This window comes from Colossoma macropomum, unplaced genomic scaffold (assembly GCF_904425465.1).
Source record: "Colossoma macropomum unplaced genomic scaffold, Colossoma_macropomum, whole genome shotgun sequence".
Taxonomy (NCBI): Eukaryota; Metazoa; Chordata; class Actinopteri; order Characiformes; family Serrasalmidae; genus Colossoma; species Colossoma macropomum.
In genome coordinates this window covers 36,013,876-36,032,463 of record NW_023494793.1, presented here as the reverse complement: position 1 = coordinate 36,032,463, position 18,588 = coordinate 36,013,876, and the positions used below count along the sequence as shown (strand labels likewise).

The 18,588-nt window shown below is 38.5% G+C and overlaps 2 protein-coding genes across 2 annotated transcripts in view; both read left to right on the top strand.

Moving 5' to 3' along the window:
- Positions 1-6,618, top strand: part of ntng2a (netrin g2a) — a 96,993-nt gene extending 90,375 nt beyond the window's left edge. Inside the window, exons 6-8 of the mRNA XM_036579392.1 lie at positions 1,034-1,201; positions 3,448-3,582; positions 4,915-6,618. Of these exons, the coding sequence (XP_036435285.1) occupies positions 1,034-1,201; positions 3,448-3,582; positions 4,915-5,132 (521 nt within the window). The 3' untranslated portion in view covers positions 5,133-6,618. The remainder of the gene's footprint in view (positions 1-1,033; positions 1,202-3,447; positions 3,583-4,914) is intronic.
- A 4,163-nt stretch (positions 6,619-10,781) lies between these two features.
- Positions 10,782-15,005, top strand: endog (endonuclease G). The gene is made up of 3 exons (XM_036579391.1): positions 10,782-11,481; positions 13,757-13,866; positions 14,363-15,005. The coding sequence occupies exons 1-3, from the start codon at positions 10,948-10,950 to the stop codon at positions 14,643-14,645; spliced, it is 927 nt and encodes a 308-aa protein (XP_036435284.1). The 5' UTR covers positions 10,782-10,947; the 3' UTR covers positions 14,646-15,005.
- The last annotated feature ends 3,583 nt before the right edge of the window (positions 15,006-18,588 follow it).

The following is an 18,588-nucleotide window of genomic DNA, read 5'->3' as shown; positions in this document are numbered from 1 at the left end:
TCAGATTTGGAGGTAAGACAATACTTTAGGATGAACAGAATTGAACAATTGTTTCATTTGACACTGACTTGAAGCCATTTGGTGATAATATAAAGCATTCTGGGATTCACAAAGACAGTGATTGTCTGTCAGTTTTGTTCTCTCGCTTTGAATACTGCATATGCCTTCAGGTTAATGGAGGATGGTGGTATTGAAAACTGTGGAAAAATTGCCCTCCAAACATTTCTACTTTGTTCATTTTCTCCATTTCATTTTTTTCATCTCTGTCTCATCTCTGCTTGCATGTTCTGGCTTTGTTTGTCTCTTAAGGTGAGCAGATGCAGGTATATTGTGTTTGCATGGAAACACAAAGATTTGCCCCTGGCTATGTGAAAAAAACACTACTTTGCATTTTCAGCTAGTGAAGTTTAGGCTGCCTGGCTTACTAAAGATGGAAAACTGTTTGTGAAACATTGTTCGGTCCTTTCCCGAGCTGGGGAGTAATTGAGCATTTATATTTCATTAGTTGCTCTTGCCCCCGTCCCGCCGCTCGGCGGACTGCGCCACAGCAGGTCCCCACATCACCAGCATCTTTAAAACATCATATCAATTATTCACAGCCCCCAAGCACCAAAACACTAAAGAAGTGGAAATGATGGCTTACTAAATAACTCAGCTTTCAACTAAAAAGCCCAACAAATCAGCATTTGAGCTAAACAAGCATTTGTTGGATTGGATTAAAATCATAACTGCATGTCATGCTGTTATAATTGGTGATGGTGCATAAAACACATTTTAATTAGTGAATTCAAATAGAATAAAGTTATTAAGGTATAATAGCTGCAATGTTGCAGTGTAGAATGTGGAAATGTATTGTTTTGTGATGAATATTAGGATAAATCCACTAGAAAGTCTGTGTTGACAGTAGTGCTTCAGTCCTAGAGTGACATTCCTGATATTCCCACCCCATGCCCTTTTCCTCTTTCTCCCTGTGGCCTCACCCTTTCCCTGCACTAACACCTCTCTCTCTCCTCTCTCCTCTCTCCTCTGGCAGACTGCGAGTGCTATGGTCACTCAAACCGCTGCAGCTATATTGACTTTATCAACATTGTGACTTGTGTGAGCTGCAAGCACAACACTAGAGGGCAGAACTGTCAGCACTGTCGCCTCGGATACTTCCGGAACGCCTCTGCCGAGCTGGACGATGAGAATGTTTGCATAGGTCAGTCAGAAACACCTCCTTCTGCTTACCCTCGCTTCTCATTCCTCCCAGCCTTGCCTTTAAGGGGGATTACACTGATTTTTCAAAATTTCTAGATAATTCTAGCGTTGAGATGTAAACTGACTCATTCAGAGTGGTTTAATGTGAAATGCTCCATTCCAGAGAAACGTACAGATACAGATTTTCTTTACAGTGGTGGTGATAGAAACCAGAGGTCACAATGTCTACAATACAAATACAGCCATTTTATTAACTATCCTAAGCCAGTAAATCCATACATGCCTTCTGGGGTTTCATATGTATGGTGATATTGGTGAAATAGTGGTAAATGTGAAAAAACGTTTTCTTCAGGTTCTACTTTACCTTACAACTTGTACACACCTCTTTTTAAAAATTCTGAAATGAATGATAAACTTGTTCACAGTGGTAGTGATGGGAACCACATGTCTGAAATGTTTAATGCCTCCAAAAGCTCCTTCACAGAAAGTTATTACATGAACTACAGATACTTTGCCTGATGCCTGAGATGTTGTTTTATGTTCTTTTCAGAATAAGCCTTCAAACCTGTAATAAGATTTTGGCCTAAAACATAATTTTTAAAAGAGGTGTGTACAGGCTGTTGTAAGGTAAAGTAGAACCTGAAGAAAACCTGTTTTTTTTTTCAGATTTACCACTATTTCACCGGTATTACAACACATATAAACCCCAGAAGGCACATGTGGATTTACTGGTGGTTTAGGATGGCTAGTAAAATGGCTGTTTGTGTTGTAGACATTGGGCCTCATTCACCAACCGTTCTTAGTAAGAACATTTTTTCTTAAAACCCACTTACACAGTTTTCACTAAGATTCACCAGTGTTTTCTTATATGGGATTTGTTCCTAGCTAAGAACAGAATCTACACACTCAAGAGCACAAAGGTGCAAACAATTCTGTGGTTTAAGAACACGTCATGAATCTGACAAACTTTTTTTTAGGACCTTTCTCAAAAACCAATTTAAGAAAAAACGTAGGAAGATATTAGTAAATGAGGCCCATTGTGACCTCTGGTTCTCATCACCACCACTGTAAAAAAATCTTCATCAATAAGTTTCTCTAGAGCAGAGCATTTCACACCAAACCTTTTTGAATGACTTTGTTTACATCTTAACGATTGAACTATCCATCATTTTTTGAAAATCAGTGTAATTCCCCTATTTAACTGCAAGTTACTGTTCAGTAAAAAGAAATTCCTCAATTTTTCCTTCTTACTTAAAAATGGTGAAGCACTTGATCTAGAGAATATGAAAGGTTCTGCATCAGTGAAGCTCCAAATTACTATCATTCAGTCTTGAATCATTTTCCTCTTTTTACCCTCTTGGACACATTTCCCAGCCCTCTACAGTCCAGTAAAGCTCCTTTAGGACTATTCTAGCTTGGAATTTGAATAATGATGAGATTTAGGACTTACATTACAGCACAATGACTGATTTCCAGGGCAGACTGCCACAGAAAGTGAATAGCCTCCAAAGACACTTAACCGTTTGGTCATAGTTTAAAAGAAATGATCAGTTTAGCTAAACTGCAAAAGTATTACATTTTGTAAGTGGTGAATATTCATAATGTTGGTCATCGCTGGACAGAACTTGCTACCGTAGCATATGTTACACTGTCAAATCTAGTGAATGCCGCAATGACACAGTGACCTCTGCTGGAGAAAGTGAATCCTTACAAAACTATCCATTTCCAGCACTCCATAGAAACTACAGCTCACTGAATCTTAGTAAACCTAGACATCTTTAAATTACAAACTAAAACTGAGTGATGCTTACTGGACAAAAAGGCAGACTGATAAGCTCTTTGGGTTTTTCATGAATAATTTCTTGTAATCTGTTGGCTAAATGAAAATGCTGTATGAATCTGATCGCTAGGTGAACACAGCTTCCCTCAGCTTCTCACTGTGGTGTGGAGGTTTAATCTCAGCTCCCCGTCCTGAGCATTAGTTAAAACTAAGTAGGGCTGCTGACACACCTGCTGAAATCCATCTGCTGATCAAGAGGGAATAAACTCAGGTGTTCCAGAGCCTGCATGTGGGCTAAAGGACACTGTCTGAAGTTCAAGTATTGCAAAAATATGAAAGAATCACAGAAGAACTCTTAACATTTCACTTTAACTCCTACTATATTGTATAGCATACATTTCAAAGTGGACTCACCCAGAATGAGAAGTAAAATTGTCCTAAAGTAGTCTTGTCTTGCTTTTCTGCAGAGTGTAACTGTAATCAGCTGGGCTCCCTGCATGCTCGCTGCAACGAGACAGGATTCTGTCAGTGTCGGGAAGGCACCACGGGTCAGAAGTGTGAGGACTGCCTGCCTGGATACAACTGGAAACAAGGCTGTATCCGTAAGTCACTGAGTCACTTGGATTAGTAATCATTTACAAAGGAAACAGAAGACTGCAGCTTAGTTGGGATAGGTGTCTTCTGCAGAGTGCACTGTCTTGTTGAATTAACAAATTTTTCAAAAAGTCCAGCTGAATACAAAATATGAATCCATTTTATAATGCTTTATCGTGAGTATAGTAGTATGTTGCCCTGTCAGAACACTGTCATATAAAATTTCATGACGAAGGGAAAAATAGAAATGGTCTAAAATGACTTGAACAGAATTGACAGAATGAATAGAATCTTATTGCATTACGTTACATCAAAAAAAAATTATGTTGTTTGCTTCTCCTTTAAATTTGCGTTTCCAGTAGAAACAATATGTTTCTTTTAATCAAGCATTTCTTGTTCCTAGATACGTTTGGTGTCCTGGTGGAAGTTTGCCCTGGAGCTCTGAGGCTAATGTAGCTAACAAATAATGGAAACTTTTACCCTATAGCGGAACTGCCATCAGTGCCAGGCACCCATGACCAACTATTAAAGAAAAGGGCTGCCCAGAACGTGGCCTCTGAGGATGCAAGATTTGGCCTGCTAGAAACATTTTATATGCGCTCTCTCTCTCTCTCTCTCTCTCTCTCTCTATATATATATATATATATATATATACATATACATATGTATATATATACATATACATATATATATATATATACACACATATATATATATATATATAAATTCCTATAGATATATATCTGGGTGTCCTGAGGACAGGTTGAGAACCATTGCTATAGTGTATATAATATTGTACAGTAAATAATACAGCAATTATTATGTAAAACAGTAGCAAATACATTGAATAGAAGTCTTATGAATTTTTCCAAAACTGTTTATGCTTTACGATTCCTCTGAAATCATGAAGTGCATTTTCAACCACCAATATGAGCGCAAATAACACAGAAGCAACCATTTTTATTACTGATTTTACTGTAACATCATTACAGTGATATGTATAATTACAATTTTGTTTAGTTACTATAGGCTGTATTCAGTATCAATAGCTTACTCCTGCCACAGGCTTTCTTGCTTGCATCCACATACACACTATTAATTTTGTCCATTTTTATAGATAACAGCATGTCACAAATTATGAGAAACCACATAACCAAGTCTGTTTGAGATTCCTTAACTACTGTGTACACAGACTTCCAGTACTTGCTAGCTATATTAGCCTCACAGCTCAAGTTCTAAACTAAAGAAGAAAACTTCAGACACCAAAGTGTCTTGGCTGATCAAGTACTTTTATGCAGCTGCTTTGTCATTAACCACGTCTTTCTCCTCCCGTCCCACAGCGAATGTGTGCGATGACGAGATGCTGCAGTGCCTGAACGGCGGCACATGCTTTCAGAACCAGAAGTGCATGTGCCCGCCCGAGTTTAAGGGTGTGTTGTGTGAGCAGCCACGCTGCGAGGGAGAGAAGGGCTGCAACAGCGCCTCGGCCTGCTACCTCAGCCTCATTACCATGGTGCTGTGCCTCCTCACCAGCAGCCTGCTCAGAGCCAGCGCCTAGAGCCAGCCTCCGCAGTCCACAACACCACTCTGAACCACACGAACAGAGGAGGGGGGCACGCAGACCCTTAATGCACTGAGCGGACCTCACCGCGCTGAAACGTCCTGGGACAGCCGCAGTGTGTTTTTCTTTTCGGTCCAGGGTCATGAACGCCTTCACAACGATGAGAATCGCTGCTTGCTCTTCTCCTTTTATCACTGGTCACCTGGGCAGAACTATAAACCAAAAAAAAACCCCAAAATAAACAAAAACAACTCACAGTTCACTCACAAGAAACGTGTAAAAAACAATTAGAAGAAAATAAAGACACGCATATAATTACCGTTTTTAATTTCTTCGTTCCTCTTGTAGTTCTGAGTTGACACTCACTGACATTCAGGCACTGCACTTAGCCAGCTTGTTTTATTTTTTTTGTCTATACGGTGGCGAATATCACTGAGGCCTCCTCATGCCAAGGTTCTTTACTCTCACTGACTCCTTACTGTTCTTACTTTGCTGCATTCTGCTCTACGTCAGTTTTCACTCAGTCGGCGTAAACAGACAAATCCGATGAAAAAAGGTGTCAAGTGGGTGTACTGCTAAACGAATGAATGTCTAAGTAGTTTGTGTTCGGATCGTGTTTATGTACGGATTCCAGAAAGAGGTGAGTATATATTATGCCTAAATTGGAAGAAAAGAAATCTATATGTCTATCTGAAAGGTTACAAAGTATAAATTATTGTAAATGAACATTATTTGAATACTTTTTTGTAGAAATTGTTATTTTTGTTCCAAGTAAATGTTACCATTATACAGAATGATGAGCCTTTTATTGCAGTGCACACTGTAATAATCACTTCTGGGAAATTTTATTTCATGATACAACTGATGCTTTGGAATACTTATACAGATACAGCGTATAAAGGACAATAAAAGCCAAACGGTTCAACAAGGTACCCAGCTTTAGCTCTGTTTAAGCCCCATACACGGATGCCAGCATGCATAGATCATACAGACACTGTCCTTTTAATAACCATTTAAGGGCCTTATTCAATCCAGCCATCATGATTTGATTGAAGTAAGCAATGTTGAGCCCAACAGCATATTATCAAGAGACTTTATAATTCAAATCAGTAATTCAGAATTTGAAAGTTGGGCTGACTGAACCAATAAGACAGTGGTAGGTTGGATAAAGGCCCTCATATTGCCATGTTGTTGTCATGACATTAGAAACAGGATGTGATACAGCGTTCATCCCAGTCAATGTGAGTCTGTCATTGTAGCAGAAAGTGGACTACAAAAGTACCACAGTGTGTAAGTGACACTTAGTCAGGCAGTAGCGTATGAGCTGTTGTTCGAGTGCTGATGGATGATGGAGTTTGCTGTGTTTCACACCTTTACAAGCTTTGCTTTTGGGCTTTCCTGATCATGATAGAGAAAAAAAAACTAGCTGACTCAAATTGTACTGTCAGCATTCCAAAGAATAAAATCTGACAATCAGAAAGCACACACAAAGTGGTGAATGCTTTTTCTTTTTTCTTTGGAGTGGAGAATGTTGCTACCGTTTTTATATCAATCTTGTAAGACTCCTTTATATGAGAAGGAAGCAACTTTGATTTTAATGTACGTAAGTAATTTTAGACTGTTTCTGTTGGTCCACTTGTCATGAAATGTTCATGCAGCTGCAAGGTTTGGACATAATAACAATATACAGTATAGTTCCCCTTAAAAAGCGACAGGTTAATAAACTCTCCAGAATGATGTCAGGGAATCTGTTGACCAAATAAAAATGCTGTGGGAATCTGGTTTCTCTTTGAGACTGAATTTTAATCTCAAGGTTTTAACGTAACATCTGCAGTATGACAATCTACAGTACTGTGCATCAGAGACTACCCCTTTATTAAACTTTCAGTCAAAATGGCCATTATATGCAAGTCATTTTTCAGGGCCAGGAAAAATACAGATAATTAAAAACTACACAGAAGCCTAAACAATTAAATAATATAATATCAAATATTTCAGTATTTATTGTGTCCACACTTTCCCTTGATTACAGCTTTCACTCTTTTAAGGAGACTTGCTTTCAGTATTTCAAACAAATCTAAAGGGATAGTTTTCCACACCTTCAAAGTTGCATTTTCTGCTTCAAATGATCCGCCTAAATACATCCCAAATACACTCAATGGTGTTGAAGTCTGGACTCTGGGGTGGTCAGGCCATTGTTCTGGGAACACCAGCAGCTTCTTTGCTTTGCAAATTGTCTTCTTTTTTGTCCTTTTCCTTTGCTCAGAAATGGCTTCTTGACAGCTACACATCCTTTCAGACCCATAGCGCTGAGTTGTCTTCTCACAGTGGAAGGATGGACAGAAACACCTGTGGATTTTTTTCCAATCTGAAGCAAGAGTGGAGCTTGATTTTCCCCTCTGTCTCAAAGATTAGAGCTTTGATTCACCTACTACAGTTTTTTACACATTTTTCTTTTACTTTCCTCTTCTTTATGCAAGCAGATTATCTTATATCTATCTCCTCAGAAATATCTCCTGAAAATAAATAACCTGTGCTTGTTTGCCATTTTAACTGGAAGTTAAATTCATAAAAAGGGTGGTATTTGGCTTCTACACAGTACTGCATAACTTCCTCATCTTGACCTGTGATCCAGAAATGATGAACACTGCCTTAGTTGATTAATGTAAGCTGACTGCACTGATTTTGCTTGATAATAACATGTGAGGTAAAACAACTCTGTATGACGACAGATCAAGCTCCAGACATGCTGAGCCAATAGAATCCAACAGAATACACCTGCACTGAGAGAGAAAAGCAGTGCATTCCTTTTAGTCAGCACTGTTAATCCCAGGTGGATGCTTCTGCTGGTCTTAAAAAAACCCTCACCCTGCATACCTTCATAACAACCTGTCTAAATATGCACAGATCAAACATAAATCATATGGGTGCCCACTAAGCAGAGTAACAGGGCAGGAGAGAACATTCATACAGACTAACACAGTTACAATTACACAGTTATACCAGGTTACTGAACTGTACTTAACCTGATAGGAGCTGAATAACTGTAATTTCTGCACCAAGGTTTAAGCAAAAAGAAATCCTACAACCACAGAAATATTGGGTGCAACAGGTGATGCAAAGAAAGGACCTGACATCACAAAGATTTGACCAACATCTAAAGGGTCAAACAGGTTAATTAACTGAGTTATACTGGGTTTATGTGTATAAAGACAACAACTGAATACAATAAAATTAATAAATAAACTGAATTAAGACCCCTTGAAGAGGCAGGTTAATAAACTCTTCTTAATGATGTCAGGGAATCTGTTGACCAAATAAAAAATGCTGTGTGAAACTGAATTCTCTTCAGGTACTTTGGTGCAGAGGTTTAATCTCAGCTCCACTGTCCTGTGCATTAGCTAGAACTAAGTAGGGCTGCCAACACACCTGCTGAAATTCCTCTGCTGATCCAGAGGACATAAACTCAGGTGTTCCAGAGACAGCAGTTTATGACTTTAGAACACTGTTTAAAGACTAACGTTTGAGATTTAAGGCTTTAGAACACTGTTTAAGGTTTAAGGTTAAAGAATGTTTGATTGAAATTTAGGGCTTTAGAAAACTGTTTAAAGTTAAAGAAAGATGTTTGAGGTTTATGGCTTTAGAACACTGTTTATGACTTACAGTTTAAAAAAACTGTAAGCCATAAACTGAGGTTTAAGGCTTTTGGAACTCTATAATTTAAGTTTATGCATGTAGTTTGTAGGTTATTTGTTCACTTGGTTCATTTTGCTAAAGAATCTTATTGTGGAAGGCAGAGTTAGGAATCGCCTCCCAGCTGTGGGAATGTGTGGTGAGCTGGGGAGAGTGGGGAGGATGAGACGTGAGTTGAGAGCAACTGTACCCTGTTGTACTCAGGGTGCCAAGTCTGTTCTAAATATGCTTTAAGTTGTCTAAGCTTTTAGTGAAAACACCCCATGTCACAATGGTGTCAGAAGTGAGGTAAGAAGCGGCGACAAGAGGATGTTCCCAGCGGGAAGGGAGCACCAGGAGGGGCCTGGATCGGCGGAGGAAGATGAGGCCGGTAGAGGACAAGAAGACACCGTAAAGAAGCTGGGGGACCGGAGCATGCCTGGGCTCTAATTAGTTTAAACAAATTTGTGCATATTGATTTTAGGTTATTTGTTCATTAGCATTTATTCACTTGGATTGTTTTGGTAAGAAATCTTATTGCCGTTGATGGGGCTAGGATAATCCTCTGGGATATAGGTATGTGTGGTGAGCTGAGAGTGATGAAGAAGAGACCTCACCTGAGGCCTGGAGTGACTGTCTCGTACTCGTGGGTGCAGAGTCAAAAATAAAGCTGCGTTATAGGCATAAACTTTGAGTCTTCTACGATTCTTCTGAGAACCCCCCATGCTACACTATTTTTGTTGTGGCATCAAATGACTCCTTCTCTCTGAGTGAAGAACAGCTAGCTAAATATCTAATATATCACCAAAAACTCAAATACATCCTTTCCAACTTTACCTGGAGCATGACATTAGGCATTTTATTGTCTTATTTTCAGTAGAATTGAGTCCAGAGCAAGTATATGACCATCACAGTGTGACCGTGGCATATGTTTTAATAATATTGGGCATGTACACTATTAATGACATACAAACTCAACAGTCAGGTTCCTCTTTAAAGAACACTAAGATTGGAGATTAATGAACACTGACGGAGGTTTAAGTCTACATAAAACGCTCTTAAGATTTAAGACCAACAAACACTTTTAGCCAATTTCCCAGACATTATTAAGCCTAGTCTTGGACTGCTAGAGTGAATCACCATTGCATTTTTTATAGTCTGGGCCTAGACTTAATCTAAATCTGTGAAACTGCTCCTTAAATGATGTACATCTAAAAAAACTGAGGTTTTAAAGATTACTGTGCTTCCATATGCAGTATAATATAGGTCTGTATTTCATCCCTCAGCCTCCACGATCTGACGAAATTCATTACTTTATATTATTTTTAAGTTTTTGTTCATTAGTGTTCTCACACTACAACAGCCAGCATGCATCACACAAATACATCATATACACACTCAAAAAAAGAAACCAACAGTGTTGGACCTCAAAGTAAAAAATATGTCAACAATAAATACAATAATTGTTCTGTATTTAATTAATTTTTTATGTAAAATGAACAAAAATGAACGAAAGTGCACTTCAACAAACGGAAACGGTTTATGTTGAGGTAATAAACTATTTCATATCAGTGAAAGTGAAATAAATTGCATTTTAATATTTCAATTTTGTTCCATCAACAGTTGAGTTTTATGCTGAGGTACTGACTTTTATGTTGCATACTGACTCTACTGTGTTTGGATGGAAATGTGTGTTATAATATATAAATTAATCCAGCTTTATTTTTTATTTTAATTTTAGGTTTAGGTTGAACTATAGGTATACAGGTTGAGCTATACCCTAAGAAATCCGCTCCAAATCAGCTGTAAATATATATATATATATATATATATATATATATATATATATATATATATATATATATATATATATATATATAAATATATATATATATATATTTTTTTTTGGCTCGTGTCCCTTTAAGAAAGCAGATGACGTCACCAGCCTGCGACCTACACCCGGTATCAAGTTGTTGCGTACGCGTGAGAGAGAGAGACAGTAAGACAGTAAAAGAGAGAGAGAGAGAGAGAGAGAGAGAGAGAGAGAGAGAGAGAGAGAGAGGTGTATATAAAATAAGACCGTGGAACCTGAAGCCGCTGTATTTCAGTGCTACATGAAGAGCGCGCGGTGAAGTGTAATATGCGGCGTGTACTTTGTTCTCCGTGGCTCATTTCTGGCGCGTCCTTGGCTATTGGTGTTGGTGTTGGAGCTGCACTGACCCAGCAGCGCTCCGCCTCCTCCTCCTCCAACTCCAATGGTCTCCTTCTTCGTCTGCCCATCATTCCTATCCCTACGGTCAGTGCAAAGTCAGAACTGACCCCCTATCACCAGGGCCAGCTGACCCCCAGTAAGTCTACGGCGGCGATGAAATACGGCTTTCCTTCTCTCTCTAATATAAAATCGCGAGAGTCTTACGTCACGGCCTATGACCCCAGGTGCCGGACAGCTGCCTGGGTCATCGAGCAGCTGACCCCGGAGGCTCTGTCCGGGCCGTCTGACCGAAAGCTGTGCGATTTTAAGGAGGATGACACGGTGCATGTTTACCACAGGTCCACGAACGGGGATTACAAGGGCAGCGGCTTCGACAGAGGACACCTGGCCGCCGCAGCCAACCACAAATGGAGCCAGAAAGCCATGGATGACACCTTCTACCTCAGCAACGTGGCTCCACAGGTAGCAGAGCAGCCACTGACCAGAGATGGCTTTACTCAAAGCGTCGTGGCTCTCTCTCTCTCTCTCTCACTCTCTCTCTCTCTCTCTCTCTCTCTCTCACTCTCTCTAAAGTGTCACCGAAGTGTGTAATAAAGCTTTGGGCAGTGGGCCGTGGCCATTAAAGGGGTTAAGATGCTTTTGGGAAACTGGTTACAGAACACTGGTTTCCAGCTCCTGTCCTGTTAGAATTGTTCACAGTGGTGGTGGCTGGAACCAGACGACCTGTAAAAGCTCCCTCTTGGAAAGTTAGGCCTATTACATAAAATAGTTATGAATACACTGCCTGATGCCTGAGACATTGTTTTACAATAGTTCTGTGATAAGATTTTGTATTTTTTGACATCCATTCATGTCGAATAGGTGTATGCCGTGTGTTGTAAGGGAAAATATTACATTACATTAAAATTTTTTCCTTTTTTTTAATTATCACTATTTTATTATTATCAATAACTCAGTAGTCACGTGTCTGGTAGTTCTGGACAGTAAATAAAATAGCTGTATTTGCGTTACACATTGTAACCTCAATGTAAAGAAATCAGAGTTGTTAAGTTTCTCTGCAGTGAATCATTTCACAGCAAACCACTTTGAATTACTGTTTCATCTCAGTAATAGAACTGCGCCAGAATTTTGAAAAAATGGAACAATTTCCCTTCAACCTGTTAAACTCTAGGCTCATTCAGTTATTAATCTTAACCAATTTATGTCCCACAACTACACTTAGCATGATGAGTGAAAATGCTACATGAATAGTTCTGATTGGTTTAAAGTGATGAAATATTGTTTACCTACATTTAAAGATACTCTTCCACAATCTTACAATTTTTTATTTTGTTAAAAACTAGTGACCACCAGTTGTTATATGATAAATGAACTGACAAAGCACACAATTTTCATCCATATGGTGTGATGTTCTGATTTCGGATTTATACTCAGAGAAATAAGCTCCACATTTTTGTAAATTTTACATATGGATATTAACAGGTTAGGACTTATTATCCAGTAATTAAAATATATAATTTGATAGCTACAGTGAAACGAATATGTTAATGAGTGTCATGAAATAAAGTGCTGCTCTACATACAGGCACTTATTTAAAGGGTTGACATAAGTACTCCATATGAGGATGGTCAGATGGTCAGATAAAGTACAGCTCTGTAAACAGTTCAGACTCTGAGATTTAGGCAACTCTGAGGATTCAGCCTCTGGATACACTGAAAAAAAGTTTCAGATTTACATGATGTGTATGTGTACATCAGTTCCATATCGCTACTGTCAGAAAAAAACCTTGAATGTCCATTTTTGTTTTTAGTTTTTGACATAGTTTGAAAAGACTGTTTCCCTTTAATTTATGTGTAAATGTCATGAAGAATGGTCCAAAAGAAATGGCCCAGAATAACTTGGAAAGTCTGGTTCCTTTGACTTACATTAAAAGTAAAGTAGGTGTTTTCTTTCTCCTATAAAGTTACCATTTTGGAGATATGAGGTTTTCTTCCAACAACAGCGATATGAATAAATTACATTACACCAACACAGTTATTACCCAACTTTGTTGATGTAATATATTTAATGCATGTAAAACCAGCAAACCATGTAAATTAAGTGAATTCAAAGCAGCGTTTACTTCAGCGTAGAAGTGTTTTAAAGGACTTCAGGGAGTACTTTATTTGTTATTTATGGTTTTCTCTGGAACATCAGGAAAACACAAACCTGCTGAGCAGCTGGGCTACAGATCTGGAGGACTGATGTGGATGTGACTGAGTATCTGTGCTCTAGATCTTCCAATAGAAATGAGTGAAAAGAGATCACTGGCATAATTAATAGATATGATGAATTAAGGTGTTTGCATTTTTTTCTGTAGTACATGTACAAAACAAATGTGTGTTGCAGTTCATTAACCCATTAATTTCCAACAACTAAATTAAGTATGATAAGAAAAATATCAAAGAACAGTTCTGATTTGTATAAAATAACACGTTATATAGTTGTGCCTTGAATGAACATCTAAAAGTCCAATTTGAATTAGGTTTTTGTTTTTTAAAATTCAGAATCAAACTCACTTATCATGTGATCAAAAGATTAGATTTTAAAAGAAAACAAAAAAATACTTTGTAGCCACATGGTTTGATTGAAAATATACATATGATATAGACATTAGTGTGTGCTGTAAAATTGAAATTGGTAAATATTGTATATTGGATATTGTAAAGTATGTTGGTCTTTTTTTCTTCCACAACAGAACCCTCACTTAAACCAGAATGCATGGAACAATTTGGAGAAGTACTGTCGCTCTCTTACCAAGCAGTACCAGAATGTGTTTGTGTGCTCAGGACCCCTCTACCTGCCCAAGTGAGTAAACATGTGGACCAGCCATTGGTTTTCAAAGACTGGATTCTGGGCCACATGCTTACTGTATAAGTTGCCCCATAAAGAAATACTTCATCTTCAGGTGCTAACACTGCTCGTAATGTGTGCTAGTAGGGGCCAGTTAGCACTATGTAAAGATGATGATGTTGGCTGGCTTTCACTAGCTTTCATTTGTTGTTAGCTTCAATAGTATTTTTGGTTGATGTATTTTCTTAAAGGAGCCTTTTAGTACCTTGATGGTCAGTTGATCCCTCAGCCACCTGCAGAGACATGCTGCTGAGATGAGAAGTGTCCTCAGTGGTTTTCTGCTTCAGCGCCTGCCCACTGACTTTTATAATGTGTATATTTTGAGTCAATGCAATTTCAGTTCTTTATAGGGAAGTGGTGGAAATCACTGTCCATACTAATCAACCACATGATAGAGATTAAATAGGAAAATTCTTGAGTATTCCTTTAACCCAGACCTCACTTCCTCCAGACAGGAGCTGGATGGGAAGATGTATGTGAAGTATCAGGTGATCGGGAAGAACCATGTTGCAGTGCCGACTCACTTCTTTAAGGTGGTGATTCTGGAGAACCGGCGTGGGGAGGTGGAGCTGCGGTCCTATGTGATGCCCAACATGCCTGTAGATGAGAAGATTCCACTGGAGCGCTTCCTGGTGCCAATCGAGAGCATTGAGAGAGCGTCAGGGCTGCTGTTCGTCCCTAACATCCTGAAGAGAACCAACAGTTTGCAGGCCATTACTGCTGGGGGACAATGAGCCCTCCACTCACACTGACTTAAAGCAAAAAGGGAGTGAAATCTTAGGTACAATTACTTGAACAACTGGGAATTATGTCTTTACACTGTTTAGGGTTCTGAGTTTACTGAAAATTCTGCTGCTTTGAAATATAATAGTCACTGATAATCAGCTACTGATAACTGGGCGTAAGGGCAGATCACTGTGATTTTTACTGTATTTTCTAATGGGATGTAAATCCTGTTCTGGCACTGTTGGTCAGGATAAATATAAAAGATGTAATTCTATTTGCTGAAATGGGAAAATATTTCAGTGTAATTAATATATTTATTAGAGAACTGTGAATTATGTGCTGTTCTAATAAAAAACTTTTTTATTGAATAAAAAGTTTCTTTTATAGATATGTTAATTATAGGCTTAGTTGAAACTACAATGAGAATGAAGACTCTTGTTTATTTCTAGAGGCCTAATCTGACCGTGGGTGTAAGAAACCAGTCTTTACTCTGGACAACGGTGTGCTTGTTTTAAATACAAATGTATTTACTTTTGTGTATTGACTTTTTTTTTATGAGGTTATTCTCTCTCTCTCTCTCTCTCTCTCTCTCTCTCTGTATGTATGTATATGTGTGTGTGTATGTATATATATATATATATATATATACATACACACACACATATACATGAGAGAGAGATTAGATATACATAGATAGGGACCAGCACTGAACATGACAATACACTGATGAGTAACAAATGTCCATCAGCTAAGTATAACTGTGAGTTCAGTCAGTAAAGCATGTGCAGTGCTGCAGGCGTTGGATTAGTGACTGAGGAGAATCTGTCGTCCCTCAGAGCAGGTCAGGCTGTGTGATGTTCTCTCCTCTGTACAATGTGTGTAATGTGTCCCTGAAATCCTGGAGGAGCAAAGGCCTCGAGCTTTCAGATTTCCCACAAGCTTCAGATGAAAGCTGTCAAAATTTCAATGACCTGTCACCTGCAGCTGATGATGATCCAAGAGAGGAACTCAACAGCTACGAGAACTTAAAAGAGGAGAGAGACTTCGGGCAATCATATATTCTCTTTTCCAGGACATGTCTACTTTTTGGGACCTAAAAATGCATCTGGCCAGGAATTTTAAATGGCCTAAAATGTCTGGTATTTGCCTTTACTTTCATGTTTTTAATTACATTTTGCCCCATTATTTTTGGCTGATGCACGCTCTTGCATAAAATCACCACTAGGTGGCACTCAAGGCTTTACAGTGCACATATGAGTCAACAGTCCACCAAATAATGCACGTTCATACTGAACCTTTGTAATGACTGAGCTGATCTCTGATCCCTACCATAAACACTCTACTCAATACCTAAGCTAGCATTTTACACCTCCCACCATTATTATTATTATTATTATTATTATTATTATTATTTTATTTACACTTTGTAATTAAACTCTAGAATGCTTTTAAAAGTACATTTCACTAAAGTAACTGCACTTTTTTTTTCTGAAGCTGCTTATAAATTGTAAATATCTGAAACAGTACACTTTGAGAAAGGCCTATTTGAGAATTTTTATCTAGCTGAACTAAACCAATCTGTATCATATATATTTAAAGCTCTGAATAAGCTGTACATCTGTATAACTAAGTGTAATTTGTATACACGTATAAAAGCTCTGAATCAAGAAATTAACACACAAAGTGTTAGAAATCAAATACAATACTGACCTCGGAATCGAAAATCACATCGAAATGAAAACATCTGTATTATTTCGGCATGTGCCAATAATAAAATAAATATCAAGATAATTACCTTTTACCATGGTTTACAGTATCACCTGTGGAGAACCCTCAGGGTCTTCGAGGCCTTCAGAAAAAAATGTCATTGCGAAATAAAAAAAGTGTCTAATTTCAGTTCACTTTAATAGAATCATCATACTTGTGTTTAAACTCTGCCTGTATTGTATTGTTTACTACTCTTATTTCATTATATATTTTCATTGGAAACGAAGGGATTCAATTCTAGCAGCACCCAACAGAAAACTGGACTGGACTGAAGACCCAATATTAGAACTGGGAAATAGTGGCAGCTGTACGTCAGGACTCTTTTCTGTAGGAGTCACTGAAGTCACATACAAGGTAAATAGATGTTATGAGCTTCAAATAAGATGTAATACAACATGTAATATGTTTTACAAGCTTAAGATGTCTGTGTTTAATCTCAAGCAGCCCCAAAAATACTCATGTAAATCACCCTTATCTTAGTGCTAACATAGAATCGCACAGAGGCGCTAGCAAAGTCAGATTACCATTTCCAATACTGCAAAGAAAAACATTAAGATAATACCAGGGATGTGCATTTGACCTAATTATGATATTTGAGGATCTGCTGTAGGCTTACCTTTAGGGTGATATCAGTGTAGCAGCACACAGAGGAACACTTTCTAAAACGTTTTATTATTCAATAAAAGCTGAGGGGAACCGGTAGGTCCTCGTGTTGGGTGAGTAACGCTAATTAAAGCAGAGCCGTTATAAATGAGAGACAGTCAGTGGCTGAAATATGACATGGAAAGCTCCCAACACTCAACATGGCGTCTGTTAGCGGAGAATATCCCGCCCTTCAGTAAAAAGAGCCAATCAGCTTGCTGGTTACGCCGCGAGCGGGAAAAGCCCACCCTGGTTGTGGAGATCTGCGCAAGCGCAGTAGCCAGAACAACCCGAAAAACTCGTTTTTTGTTCGTTATTCAGCCAAACACTACAAACTAGGTTAGGTGTGAAAATAGGTATGAGTTTTTGTCAGATTTTATCAGTGATTTTAACTGTTTTTGAAACAGTAATTTGGCAGTTTTGAGTATTTTGGTCTCTCATTCAGAGAGAGGAGTCTGGTCATGTATGCCGGATGGTGTTGCCAAGATGGCCGCCGAGTGAACAGAGTTTTCCTTCAAGACTTTGACAGACGCTGCCTCTTCAGATGAGCTAACACAGCTGGTCACAAGTTCAGCTTCTGGACCTAACGAACATCAGTTAAAGTTAAGGTTATTTAGTCAGTTAGCTCTGCCAGCCACGCCCCCTGCCACATTCGTGTTTTTTTATAAATATCGCCATTGTTGGGACAAAACCTCGCATCTCCGAAATGATAACTTTACAGGAGAAGGAAAAAACATACTTTACTTTTAATGTAAGTCAATGGAACCTGAGGGAACTTTGGGCCACTTCCTTTGGTCCAATCATCATAAAATTGACACTTATTGAAAAGGTCAACAGGCATTTTCTACTTATGTAAAAAAAAACTAAAAAATGACAGAAATGGAGATCCGAGGTTTTGTTCCGACAGCAGCAAGATTTCATTGAATTATTTGTATTTTCTCTCTGTCTCCCAGCAATATAATGAAACTAATACCCGAACAGAGATTTGAATACTGGCATCTCAAACAGTTGACTGAGTACTTGAGTACCCGTGAACATCTCTAGATAATACATAAACGTACAGGTAATGTTCAAAATGTTTCTTTAATAATAATGTGTTGGTGGTTACACACTTGGGGGATTTCTGTGTTGCCCCTTTAGTCTTCATTCATTTCTAAAATGCTGTTTTCTTATGTTTTGACAGTCTTAAAGGAGTAATGTAGTCTCCCCTAGATTTTTTTTTTCAGACCAGACAGACCAGTGCGAGACCCAGAACAGTGGTTTTCAAACCAGCCCTCAGGGCCCCCCGGATGGTCCACATACTTTCTCCAACCTAGCTCTCAATGCATAGGTCTAGAGCAAAACCGTGGACTGTCCAGTGGGCTCTAAGGACCAGTTTCAGAACCACTAATTACTACTGAATATCTGTGTGTGGAGTATCATTACTCATCCAATAAGCAGTAAATACATGTTGTCTGTATCTTTTGATAAGTTTACACAAATAAACCATTTTTATTTTTCAATAGACTGTATTTCAATCTGACAAACAACAATGACAGAACC